The 14613-nt window shown below is 21.6% G+C and overlaps 1 protein-coding gene across 1 annotated transcript; it reads right to left on the reverse strand.

The window, feature by feature from the left end:
• Positions 1 to 1052: 1052 nt before the first annotated feature.
• Positions 1053 to 14613, reverse strand: Bma-trak-1 (106 kDa O-GlcNAc transferase-interacting protein, putative; the record flags this gene model as incomplete). Its single annotated transcript, XM_043080833.1, has 14 exons — positions 1053 to 1192; positions 1832 to 2081; positions 2229 to 2312; positions 2551 to 2736; positions 2875 to 3075; positions 3581 to 3767; positions 5177 to 5266; positions 5837 to 6009; positions 6220 to 6333; positions 6682 to 6777; positions 7150 to 7222; positions 8379 to 8513; positions 8837 to 8910; positions 14500 to 14613. 14 exons carry the CDS (start codon positions 14611 to 14613, stop codon positions 1053 to 1055), a joined length of 1917 nt encoding a protein of 638 aa, XP_042936767.1.

Below are 14613 nucleotides of genomic sequence, written 5' to 3' on the forward strand. Positions count from 1 at the left end.
ATCGATCATAAACGATTATCAGAATGCGCTATCAGTCGATCAAACTTCGTTGGATTTTTTTTTTTTTTTTTCTTGATTAACCATATAATTATAAATTGTTTTTAATGGATGTCAAAAGTTGTTCACACATAAAAAATGATTTTATTAAAATTTGAACATTCAAATCCTAATAGAAATTATTGCCACATTATTGAATACAATAATTTACATATTTATTTATCACCTATAATAAATTATACATTTATTTATTACCTGATAACATTCTATATTTATTTATCAAATATAATAATTTACGTTATACATTACTATTACTACTAATACTGTTATTATTACTATTATTTTTATTGTTATTATTAATTATTATTATTATTACTTGAGCACCAATATAATAAAAGAAAGAAATAAAATAAATGAATCGAATATCACTGTTACAGCAATGATAACGATTATCCATTTCAAATATTCATTATAATTTTTTTCCTTTTTGCTTTTAGATTTGAGAAATTTTCTTGTCCAGAAATTGTCAACCAAAAATTTTTACATAACCTCTAAATTCATATGTACAAAATAATACTAATATTAACAATGAAAGGTATATCTGTATGTCTCAAATCTACCTCATTTAGAAAAAAAAAAAAAGAGAAATAAAGAAAAACAAAGAAAAAGAAAACTATTTGTCAATGAAATTTTATTATGATATGATTGATAGTGTACAAAAAAAAAAGGAAAAATTTATTACTAATGTGATTTATCTATTACTTCATTTCAAAATTTTCTTTTTGTTAATTTAATTATTAAAAATACTGAACATGTTTTATTATTAAAACTAATTAAACATATATTAATTTAATTAATTAGTATAATAAAGTCTTGTTTCTTTCCTCTTTTTTTTTTTTGGAAATTAAAATTAAGGCATGTGCTTAATGAGAAAAAAGGAAGCATTTGATAATCTATTAATAATTTTAATTATTACAATTATCATCATTGTTTAAAATATTAATTTCCAATTGATATGGTTGTTGCTATTGATACTGTCATTGTTGTTGTCGTCGTCAATTAATTATGTGATGTAAATTATGCATACTATGAAACCGAGTTAACTGTTTTGAAGTTAATGATAGTGATAACGATTCTGTCGGTATACATAGACTAAGTGCTTCCAAAAGATATGATGAATATGATGATATATCACCTGATAAGAAAAATTTCTTCAATTAAATTATTTTATGCTAGAAATGAAAGGATAGATAACCGATGACTAAATTTAACAACTATAAAATTATCTTTTATTATAATCTTTCTTATTTATCATCAAAGAAATAAAAAGTGAGAGAGATGATTAATTTTAAAAAAGGTATCTAACTCCTTATAAAATGATAATGATTAGAGAATATTTTAAATTAATAAACAAACATGAACTTAATAAAGTAGCAAAATTATTGAGGATAGAGAGCAAAGAAAAAAAAATGAACTAATCTATTTTATGGGAAATATCAGAAAAAAAAACATTGAAAAAAGCTTATCTATCCTTTCATATTGTATATTTGGAAAAGAAATTTAAAAGAAAACTTTTATTTAATAAACAATAAATATTCATTTATTTTTTAATAATTCTTCATCTCATTTTTTTATTTTTTTGATTTTTCAAAATTTACAATTTCAAAATATTTGTAAGAAATATGCTAGCACATTTTTCTTTTTATTTCGATTTATCTTTTCTTTTGATTTGATTTGATTTGTTTTTTTTTTTTTTTTTTTTGTTTTGTTAGTTTTACAGAAATTCAAAATTTAAATTTCATTTAAAAAAAGAATTATTAAAGTATAAACTTACGTGTGAAATTTTTAAGCTTCTGTTGTAAAGGTGTAATAATATATGATTTTACTGGAATTGTTGAACGAAGTACAATACCTTGAGCAAGATTATTATTAAGTGAAGCAAGTAAGCCAACGCTTGAAAGAATTTTGTCACGTTTAAATACCCGTGATAAATCATTTGTGAATTTATGTTTTTGTAATTCATCTGAATGCAATAATGTTTCATGTCGTATAATTCCTGGCCAATGATATTTTTTCATCGAATTCTATAAAAAAAAAAAATATTTTTAATTAAAATAATAACAAACAATACGATTTGTATAAATAAACAAAATTGATAATGAATTTTAATAAATTTCAGATTTAGAATTTATAAAAATATTTTCAAAGTTTATAAAAAAAAAATGTTGCACCTGAGTTGATAAATTATTGAAGAATGATGCATTTGAAGGTAATAAACCACGTTCTCGACGAAATCTTGTATATTCTCTTTCGATCTTTTTAAGAAAAAAAAAAAAAAAAAAAGATAAGTAATTGATAGAGTAAAGATACATACATATATTTCAGTAAATCTACTTTATTAAGTTCATGTTTGTTTATATATGAATATATTTCATAATTTTATGATATCTTCTAAATAACATAGAAATTATCAGTTAAATTGCTAGTAGAATCTCGTAAACTGAAATATATAAATTTGTATGCATTCAATTAAAAACATTTATCTTTTATTACCTGTCTTCGTATATTCAATTTTTTAATTGACCATTCTAGGTCACGTGTACCAGGTCGTCCAGGTTCACCCAACTTTGGTCCCTCATAACCACACAATGAATCATTTGATTCTGTTTTACTAAGTGAATCGAAATTATCACTTTGTATTCGATTTAAATCATACACAGTAGCATTTTGTGAAATATTCTGCAATAATTGACTTTTTCTTTACAGTAATCAAATTTTGAAAAATTTTTTCATTCATATTAAATAGTGAAAAAAAAGAGAAATGAATTGTTTGTTTTGTATTAAATAATTTTTTTTTAAAGTTGAAATAAAGCTAACATTTTCATTGGAAGGTTGTTTTGATTGCAATGAAGTACTTGAACTGGCATCAACTTCAAAAGGTTTAATTTCAGATTTAGAAATTGATGATGATTGTACTTTATGTGAATCATTGATATCCAGTAGAAAAGATATGGGACTACGAGGATGACAAGAATGTCGAAGAAGTTTAGCAAAAATCTGATTCGGTACATCGACTACCTAAAATTGAAAATATAAAAAGTAATTAGTTTTCAGTTCTATATTTTACTTGAAAATGTGATAAAGATTAGAATAAAAATTCACTTGGATAAACCTGATCTTGAGTTAATAATTTAAAAATTGTTTAATTTTGAGTGATTTAGAAATTTTTTAAACTTAAGTAAATACCATATGTCATATATATAAGATATATATCTTATACATTATTTAAGTTATGTAAATGTATTCGTTCTTTTTTATTTCTGACGATCGTATTTAGATCTCTTAAAAGGAGTGTCTCAATAATTTGAAATGAGCATTAATAAGTAATCATCTAATTCAAATTAAAAAGGAAATAAACTCGAAATTTTAATACTTAATAAAAAGGTAATTTTCTTTTCTTTTTTTTTTTAATTTAAAATAAAACCAATATTTCCATGGAAAAGTTTCAATGAAATATTTGAATATAAAAAACATATGAGTATGCCAGAATTTAAAATCTATAAATTTCAAAATAATAACTTACATTATCATCACAATGTGAATTTTGCTGATATCGATCAGATGGTAATGGATCAGTAACGGTAGCAACTGTACGAGTTCCTACTACATTTGAATTACTCACATCATTCACAATTTCAATCATTTCTAATTTATTTGATAAATGAGTCATATCCATTACTGATTGTACATTTTGCTGTTTTGTTGATAATCTGTTGAATAGAAAAAATAGAAGAATTAAGAAAAATATAAAATTAAGTTAAATTATTTTAACAGTAAATTGATTAATGCATTAGTATAATTTTTAATTATTAATAGAAAATTTGATATCAATGTAAATCAATTTAGAGTAGATCAATTCATATTTGTATCAAATAAGAGTAAATCAATTCATATTTGTATCAAATAAGAGTAAATCAATTCATATTTGTATCAAATAAGAGTAAATCAATTCAAATTTATATCAAATAAGAGTAAATCAATTCATATTTGTATCAAATAAGAGTAAATCAATTCATATTTGTATCAAATAAGAGTAAATCAATTCAAATTTGTATCAAATAAGAGTAAATCAATTCATATTTGTATCAAATAAGAGTAAATCAATTCATTTTGTATCAAATAAGAGTAAATCAATTCATATTTGTATCAAATAAGAGTAAATCAATTCAAATTTATATCAAATAAGAGTAAATCAATTCATATTTGTATCAAATAAGAGTAAATCAATTCATATTTGTATCAAATAAGAGTAAATCAATTCAAATTTGTATCAAATAAGAGTAAATCAATTCATATTTGTATCAAATAAGAGTAAATCAATTCATATTTGTATCAAATAAGAGTAAATCAATTCATATTTGTATCAAATAAGAGTAAATCAATTCAAATTTGTATCAAATAAGAGTAAATCAATTCATATTTGTATCAAATAAGAGTAAATCAATTCATATTTGTATCAAATAAGAGTAAATCAATTCATATTTGTATCAAATAAGAGTAAATCAATTCAAATTTGTATCAAATAAGAGTAAATCAATTCATATTTGTATCAAATAAGAGTAAATCAATTCATATTTGTATCAAATAAGAGTAAATCAATTCATTTTGTATCAAATAAGAGTAAATCAATTCATATTTGTATCAAATAAGAGTAAATCAATTCATATTTGTATCAAATAAGAGTAAATCAATTCAAATTTGTATCAAATAAGAGTAAATCAATTCATATTTGTATCAAATAAGAGTAAATCAATTCATATTTGTATCAAATAAGAGTAAATCAATTCATATTTGTATCAAATAAGAGTAAATCAATTCATATTTGTATCAAATAAGAGTAAATCAATTCAAATTTGTATCAAATAAGAGTAAATCAATTCATATTTGTATCAAATAAGAGTAAATCAATTCAAATTTGTATCAAATAAGAGTAAATCAATTCAAATTTGTATCAAATAAGAGTAAATCAATTCATATTTGTATCAAATAAGAGTAAATCAATTCAAATTTGTATCAAATAAGAGTAAATCAATTCATATTTGTATTAATTCAAATCAAAGCAAAAAAAAAAAAAAAAGGAAACGACTTATCAAATTAATAAAAAAATGACTTTTCATACCTGTGATTATTGATTGCGCTATAGAAACCAGTATCGGATGCTTCAATTTCACTTGCTAATGAATCATAGAGTGAATCAGGTGTACTTGTCCTTAAATCACAAAAACTGAGTCAGGAAATATCAGTTTTTAAATCAGAAAGTAAATCGAGAATGCTAGTCCTTAAATCAAGTGATACTTGTCCTTAGAAGGTAAATCAAGGATGCCGGTTTTTAAATCAGAAAGCAAATCAGGAATGCTAATCTTTAAAACACAAAATAAATCAGAAATGCTTGTTGTAAAATCACAATATGAATCAAGAATGTTTCTACTTAAATAGCATTTATTTGTCGGTGATGTAATTTGAATTTCTCCAAAAAAAAAGAAATTCCAAATTTATAAATATTTGATCAATTATTAAAATCAATCCTAAAAACAAAACAACAATAAATTCTCCTCATTAATTTTAAAGAAAAAATTTTTATTTTCATTTCTTTTTCAAACAAATAAAAGAAAAAAATATATTTAGACAAAATATTCCTCAGAAATTTCAATATATTTAATTTATCTATTTCATATATCTAAGAAAAAAAATTATTAAATATTAAATGAGAAAGTTGAAATGAAACAAAGTTTTCACTTTAATTACTTTTCTCCTAATTTATTAATCAGTGCAATATTACCTATAAGCGGACTCATTCTGCCGATACGTCCGTAACTCTTCGTTTGCATCACGTAACATTGCCAGCACTTCCGTGTATCGTTCTTGTAAGTCATTTACTTGCGCTGCAAGTTCTTCATGCATTGCTAGCGCATCTTGCAATTGTATTTGCAAATCGGCAGCTTCATTTGCTAGCTAAATTAATCAAAAGAAGAAAAATTTTACCTTACTATTACATCATTTGTAAGAACACTATTAAATCATTTTGCTTACAAAATTTAATTAATAATTTCGTAGATCATCAAATTAAATGTAAATATATTAAAAGTAGAAAAGATAAAGTTTCATCAAGAAAAACAAAAGAAACAAAAGATCAATCATTAATTAAGGTAAACATTCATTTACCGCTTTTTCATGAATTGATCGAGTGGTAATTTCTTTGAGAAGTCGTTCCACTTCAAAATTTTGTATTCCACATTCTTCTGTCTTTTCAGCAAGTAAATGTTGTAAATTATTAATCTGAAAAAAAAAAGCGCAAATGAATTAATAATATTAAATTTTTATTTCTAATTATTTATTATGAAATGATAAAAGACTCCTTCTTATTCTATATATTAAAATATTAAAAGTCTTTCATACAAAATTTTCAAAAATGTTGAGAATTTATCTAACTTTTTTACATTTGTATATTTATGAATGTAAAAAACAATAAACGAAAAATTGTTAAATGAATAATAAGTAAGTAAGCACATAGTAAAAAATAAGTAAAAATATAAATAAATGAATAATTTAATACAAAAAAATTTGCAATGATATTTTATATTCTATTTGATTATAAATTGTTGACTGTTAGAAGAAATTAATTACCTTTTCATTAGCAGTATCTAATTGCTTTGTCCATTCCGAAATATTCAATTGTTCATTTTCTTCATATTCCGAAAAAATTTTCTTCAAATTTTTTGACTGCAAAATTTCAACAAAAAATTTAAAAAAAGTATCATTTGCGCATTTTTAAATATCAAGTTTTAATTTCAGCATGCATTGAAGAAGAGCAAAGAAAAGAAGAAACTGCTCACTAAATTAATTAATCAATTTCTATATTTAATTAATTCATTTCTATATTTAATTTGTGATAAATTTTCTTAACGATCCATTAATAACAATTTTTGAACATTAAAATGATTAACAATTTATAAGAAAATATAATTTTCTTTCTTTCTTATTATAAAAAACAAGAATTAGTAATTAAATTTGAGATTTTAATAGTTTGATACTTTGATTCATTTGTTAATTACTCATTTAAAAGGTATGCAAAAATTCGAATTACGAATATACCTCCTTTTTCAAACTTTGATTCTCATCTTCCAATCGTTTAATTTTTCGCTGAAGATTTTCACTATTTGATTGCCTATAAAATGTGTTAAATTTCAATTCCATTTAATAATTCAATTGTGACAAATAGTATTCTCAGCAAACATTAATATATTCTAATCAATCATTTCGTATATTTTAATGGATTTGTACCAATTTCAAAATTATTAAGTACTCATATCTCATCAATTTGATAATTTCTTTAATGAAATTTTCTTAAAATGCAATCACATTAAATTCTATTATCATTTTGAATTGCCATCAAATGATATTAAATGATATCAGTCAGCACAATAATTTTACAATATTTTAATGAAGAAAAAATAATTGACAAATTAAAATTGCTATTTATGTAAATTAGCAATTTTCTCAGATCATAAATTTAACTTCAATTTAAATTATCAAAAATATAATGTTTAAATAATTTATTGCAGATAATTAAACAGATTTACTTTATAAAATTTGATATTTATTAGTGCTTAAATTATTGAAATTTTCCATAAATTATATTGATTTTATATATTGGAATAGAAATAATTAGAGAAATGTATGAATTAAATAATCTAATAATGCAATAAAAGAAAGATCATAAATTGAAATAAAATGATATCACATATTTTTAAAAGAAAAATTCTCTTTCATTTTGTTTTTGACTTGCGTTTTTCTTGGCGGTGAACTTTGAACTCTACAAATGTACAAAAAACATTGGTGCTGGACTTTTTTTTTGATGACTAAGAAGAACAAATTTATGATTAACTTTACGAATTTCATGAAATTTCAAAATAACGTATTTAATTTGGAAAATTTTCGATAAAAAATAAACTGAAATGAACTCATTCATAGTGACTACAAAATATCATAGTTACTTTTAAAATTCATTTATTACCATCATCATTAATTAATTAATTAATTAATTATTCAAATTATTATTATTATTACTAAAAGAAGAGGAAGAAATGTAATTCTATCTATCAGTTTTATTGAATTTCATTCAATAATCGACGAAAAAAAAAAAGAATTTTACAATGAAATAAATATAAAAAATTTTGCAAATTTTTTAGCAATAAAAATTATAAAATTAATCGATTTTTTTAATCGTTTGTTTTACTTCGTTTAAATTGTGAATTCTGAAAAATATGCAAAAAGTTAATAGTTTCATTAATAAATTAAAAATTTGATAAAAGAAACGAAACCCTGATGAGCAGCCATCCACATCAGTTTCATAATCCATATAAAAATGTAAAAGATTTGAGCGCGCTTGTAAATCATGGCGCAATTGTACCACCATATCATTGGTTGTATTTAATGCTTCTTCTAAAAATTCATTCCTGAAATTTAATAAAAAATTAAATCTTCTCCTTGTGCTCATTAATTTCTTATTAATATAATTACAAGCCTAAAAATGCAATAAATGCTAATCATATAAAATTATCAATTATTACTAACTGTTAATTATTATCAATTAACATAAATAAAAATAATTAATTAATTATAAAGCAAATTAACTAATCAATTAAATGTAAATTATAAATTTTGATGTTACAATTAATGAACAATTTCATCAAAAATATTTTAGTTATTAAAATTTTCATTTAAATCATTAATAGCATTTTAAAAAAAGAAAAGACACAAAAAATAAAAAATAAATTACCTATTTTTTAATTCATAATTTCGATTCAATAATGATCGTCCAAGTTCAGCAGCAAATGCAAATTTTTTCTCCTTCTGTAATATCATTTCTATTAGCATTAACCAGTGCATTCGTTTCAAATAATTTTTCCCAAAATGTTTATTGCCATAGTATTGTTGTTGTTGTTGTTTATGACAATACCGCCGCCATTGCCGCCATTGATTTTGATAGCATTTATTTCTTTTATTAACTTTCATTATCAATCAATGAAAATTATCAGAAATTTCTTGGTTTTTTTTTGCATTCCTTTTTTTATTTATTTTGGTTATAATATAAGCAGATAAATATCTGAAATGATAAATATTTCTTAATGAAAATTAAATTAGAATAAATTATCAAAATTTTCATTGCACGCTGATATCATTTAATAAACAATCATTAGTAAATGGCAATTTGTATTAATTAGACATCAAAAATAATATTTTGGATTAATTGTATTACTCATGAATATATCAGAATTATTTAAGGAAAATTATACTTTATTTTCATTTCCAATTAATTTCTTTCCTTTTTCCCTTCTCTTTCCTTTTCCTCTCTCCCCCTCTCTCTCTCTCTCTCTCTCTCCGTTCGAGCTTTATCCAACAAATTATAATTCCGACAGAACAAATTAATTCTATGCGAAATAATATTCCAATTCAAAAAAAAAAAATCAGATTTAAACTTAAAATTTTCTCGATTTTATACGTACACGCAATGCATTCTAATTATTATTTTTATAAAATTATCCAAGTTTTAAATGTAGCATTTTAAATTTTAAATTTAAACATCCCAAAAGCTAAAAAAAAGGTATAAAAGTTACAAATATTCAAAAATGTTCATTTTTATTAAAATATAAAATGAAATAAACGAATAGCAAAATGATTTTAAAAATGAAAAAAACAAAATTCAACTAAACAAAAAGTACAAAATAAAATGTTTTCTATCTGTATTAAAATGACAAAGAAGCCGTATGAATGTGTGATCCGATTGGTTGTAACCCCAATTCAATTTAATTACAATTCTTCTTTTCTTCTTCTTTCACTTCCTATCATTGCTATTTCTGTTGATAAAGAGAGAGAGAGAGAGAGAGAGAGAGAGAGAGAGAGAGAGGGAGAGAGGGAGAGAGAGAAAAATAGATATGACAATGAAATGAAATGAAATGTTGTCCTCTCGTATAGTTATTGTCCTCTGTCCCTTTCTCTCTTCTGGTTGTTGACAGCAAAAAAAAAAATTTTTACAAATGCGATCATTTGTCGCATTTTTTTTTTTTTTCGCTTTTATTCCAATGCTTATTCTTAATTTTTTTTTTTGATTACAAATCAATAAATTGAAAAAAATTTTTTGTTTAAAAATTGATATTGAACTAATTGATTTACTCTCGAAAATATTTCAAGTTTAAATCTTTACAAATATTTCAAGTTAAATCTTACAATACTTTATAAAAGTATTATACTTACTTCGTTATATTTTATCTTGTTAATAAAGTAATGTGAACATTTTGATTTTAATTATAATTAAATTAAGATGAAAAAAAAAAAAAAAAGAAAAGACAATTATATGAGGTAGGAAATTTTATATTAGGAAATAATGATTGAAAATTTTGCATTTGAAGAAAAATTCATTTAAATAATTTTCATTTTGAAGTAATCTTTCTGTCATTTCTAAAAACTTTCATTTTAGGATATAGAAAAAAAAATTTTTTTTTTTTTTTTAGGATGAAAAAAATTTTGAAATGGCTTATAAAATACACAATTGATATATACAGAACATTATTTTAAACTTAAAATTTATGATTGAGTGAAATTAAAATATTTGGAAAAAAAATAATAGTAATAATAAATAAATAAAGATGGAAAAGTATTTAAGGAGAATAATAAATGAAAATGAGTTATCTAATTAATTAGTACTTAATAATATATTTATACTTAAATAGATAAAATACTATTATAATTTATTTATTTATTGCTTCAAATATGTTAACATTTCGTTTATTTATTTTAAGTATTCATTAGTTTTAAAAAAGAAAAAAAAGGAGAGAGCAATAATTTGAAAAATAAGAAAGAGAAAAAGAATATTAACATATGTAATTGAAATTTATTTTTAACCGATTAAAAATTTTTGAATTTATGTTAAAACTAATTTTTTTTTTTATTCAAAAATATTTAAACGAATAATCCAATGATAAAATATTTTCTCTTTTTAATTTCTTACAATTATTTAAATAACACAATAACAACAATTTTTTTTAACTTTGATCTATCCAATTATTCATTTCATTTTTAAAAATATTTTCAATAAATTTTCGAAAGATTAATGAATATATTATCGTCTAAAGAAGCAATCATAAATATATATAATTTAAAAAAAAAAAAAAGAATCAATGGATTTTTTCTATTTTTTAAAAAAAATAAAGAAAAAAGAAGGTTTTTTATCTTTTTGTTTATTATTTGTTATTTTAGAAAGTTAAAATTGATGAGAAAGCTAAAATTTATTTTCTAAAATTTTTTTCTTTGTTATTTTTTTTTTAATGTGAAAGAGAGAAAAGATTTGTGTAAAATTAGTGAATTTAAAAATAAGAAAAAAGTTAAAATGGAGAATTAAAAAAGCAAAAAATACTGAAATACCATTGCTGATGAAATGAAATAGGAATTGAAATAATGTAATACTTTTAAAATATGTAAAATTGTTAATTTAAATAATTAAAAAAAAAAAAGGAATTGCGAGATTTGTGAGATTTTTTTGTGAGAATTTTTGTTTGTTTTTCTTTTTTTTTCCCAAATGAGAAATATCAAAAATCAGAAATCAAAAATTCTCAATAATTTATTCATCGAATTGTTTTCATTCCTTTTTATTGATTCTTTTTTTTTTTTTTTCATTTTTTGACCAAACAAAATATTTTAAAGATTAAACGAAGGGAAATTGAATGATAATTCGATTTATTTTCTTTTACCAAATAGATATTTCAAGGTAAAAAATTTTTTTTTACAATTTGTCAAATTGGTATTTTAAAAGATATAAAAAAAGTAAATTGAAGGATTGCAAAATTCTTTCATTTTTCATTTTTTTTTTTCCTCCCAAATAGGTATTTTAAAGGTAAACGAAAATTAAATACTAAAAAAAATTTTTTTTTTCGAAACAACTGCAGTATTAATTTCCTTCACCTTTTTTAAAAATTATTTTCTCTTATTGGAGAAAGGTTAATATTATTTTTTCCCAATAAAAAACATTAATTTAAGGGATGAAAAGGGTTATCAAGAAAAGTGTATTAAACTGAAAAAAAAAAATATAAAATTTGAAATTGTCAAATATTTCGAATATTTCAAGAAATCTTTGAAAACTAGTTTGAAACTAAAAAAATAAAGCATAAAATATGGAACGTTGGTTAGTTAACTTAAAAATTTTTAGTTTTTCTAGTTTTCTCTTTTAAAAGCTAAAAATTTTTCACAAAATTGTGGAAATATTTATTGTAGTATGCTGAAATGTTGATGATAGAATTTAACTTTGACTACTACGTTTGAAATATTAACGTTAGTTAGAACGTGACTTGACTAATTCATTTGAAATATTAACGTTAGTTAGAACGTGACTTGACTAATTCATTTGAAATATTGACGTTAGTTAGAACGTGACTTGACTAATTCATTTGAAATATTAACGTTAGTTAGAACGTGACTTGACTAATTCATTTGAAATATTAACGTTAGTTAGAACGTGACTTGACTAATTCATTTGAAATATTAACGTTAGTTAGAACGTGACTTGACTAATTCATTTGAAATATTAACGTTAGTTAGAACGTGACTTGACTAATTCATTTGAAATATTGACGTTAGTTAGAACGTGACTTGACTAATTCATTTGAAATATTGACGTTAGTTAGAACGTGACTTGACTAATTCATTTGAAATACTGATGCCATTGAAAATGTGAGTAATTAAATTGAAATATTAGTTAAAACATGCTAGCATCGTTGTCTGTTTCTTTAATTCCTTCCCTTTAATCTAAACAAACAATTTTTAAGTGTGAATTTGAATGGAATTTGTTTACAATAAATAATTTCTCACTGTAATCAATTCTTTTCACTTTTCATTTATAAGAAAAGTTAAAATTTCGATTTCAGTTGTAAATAGGATGACATAAAACGATTTTTGTACGTAAACAATAAGATTTTATGGGAAGAAATGATTAGAATTGGCTATGAAATGTGCAGATTTTATTACAGTCAAAAAAATTTAACATTTCTTTTTCATTTAAAATATGTTTAAAATTATTAATGTTAATTAATAATTATAATGAATTTGGTTTTTTTTTTTTCCTTTTTCAAATATTTGCTTCTAACAGCAAAAAATTTTTGTTACCTTCAATAAATTTCTTTAACTGTTTCATTTTTAAAAATTTTAAACTAACAATAATAAATTTTAGGTTAGGAAGTCTTTCAATATTTATTAGTTAACTTAGAAAAAAAAAAGAAAAAAGAGTTAAAAAGAAAAGAAAATTTGATGCAAAAATGATGAAAAAAAAAAAAAAAAATCAGAGCGCAAATGACGTAAAATATAATTATTTTTTGACTCTCAAATTAGAAATGTTTTGAAAAATATGCAAAGTTTGATTCACTTTCTCAATTTCTAAATCATTAATTATAAATATATATTTACTCTATTTGTATTACATTTCACTAATATGGGGTCAAATGTCAAATGTCATATATCATATATCACATATATCCCAGTAATTGATATACAATTTATCGTCCACAGCTAATTTCCATTATTAATAAAACTATAAATAGCTAAAATTTCAGGTCAAATAAAAAAAAATTTAATTTAAGGAACAAAAATAATAAAAAATAATAATAAATGAATAATTAGAGCAAAAAACTGATTAATAATTAAATAAATTTATGGAATTAAGATTTTTTGTTTTAAGGAAAAAAATATGTGTTGCTGATTTCAATTATATATTAATTAAAATAAGAATTAATTATTAATTAAACTGATCAAAACAAAATTTGTTCCTATAAGAAAAACATAAATATTGTCCATTTAAATATTTAATAATTATTTTTAAATATGCATTAGCAAGAAATAGCTCAAAGTTCATCGCTTTTTCTACTTCACAAAATTGTTAACAATAATAATATCCTCTTTTTTTTCTTCAATTTTTCTTTTTTATTTTCTAAAATTGTTGCTTTCTAATTAAATAAATTAATTATTTGTCTAATTTGAAAAAAAAAAAACAAATATCAGCAATAATGGCATTATTTGAACTTTTAAATATCATAAAATTGCATTCGTCTTTAAAAATTCTAAAAAACTTGCCCAAAATAATAAATATGATGGCATTAATTAATATTAACAGTAATCGAGTAAAATAATAATAGTAAAACTAATAACTGATAATTGAAACAACAATGATAACAACAATAATCAATAATAAATTGGCAACATTAATTGATTAATATTGAAAATAATATTGATAATAATGACAGCAACAATAATAATAATAATAATGTTGCTAAATAATAATATTAATAATAATAACAAAATTTTATCCAACGTGTGGTAAACAAATGATAAATGATAATTACGAGGTAATGAAAGTATGCTAATTACAAGGTAAAGATTAAGTAATTAACAGCAACTAACCTTAGCAAGTTGTTCTATTGCACCAATTATAGCACAAGCGTTATCAATGTCATCGTTATCACTAATATCACTGGTATTATTACTTGGATAGCAGTTGCTACTTGAGTCGAGCAT

This window comes from Brugia malayi (genome assembly GCF_000002995.4).
Source record: "Brugia malayi strain FR3 genome assembly, contig: Bm_v4_Chr3_scaffold_001, whole genome shotgun sequence".
Classification (NCBI taxonomy): Eukaryota; Metazoa; Nematoda; class Chromadorea; order Rhabditida; family Onchocercidae; genus Brugia; species Brugia malayi.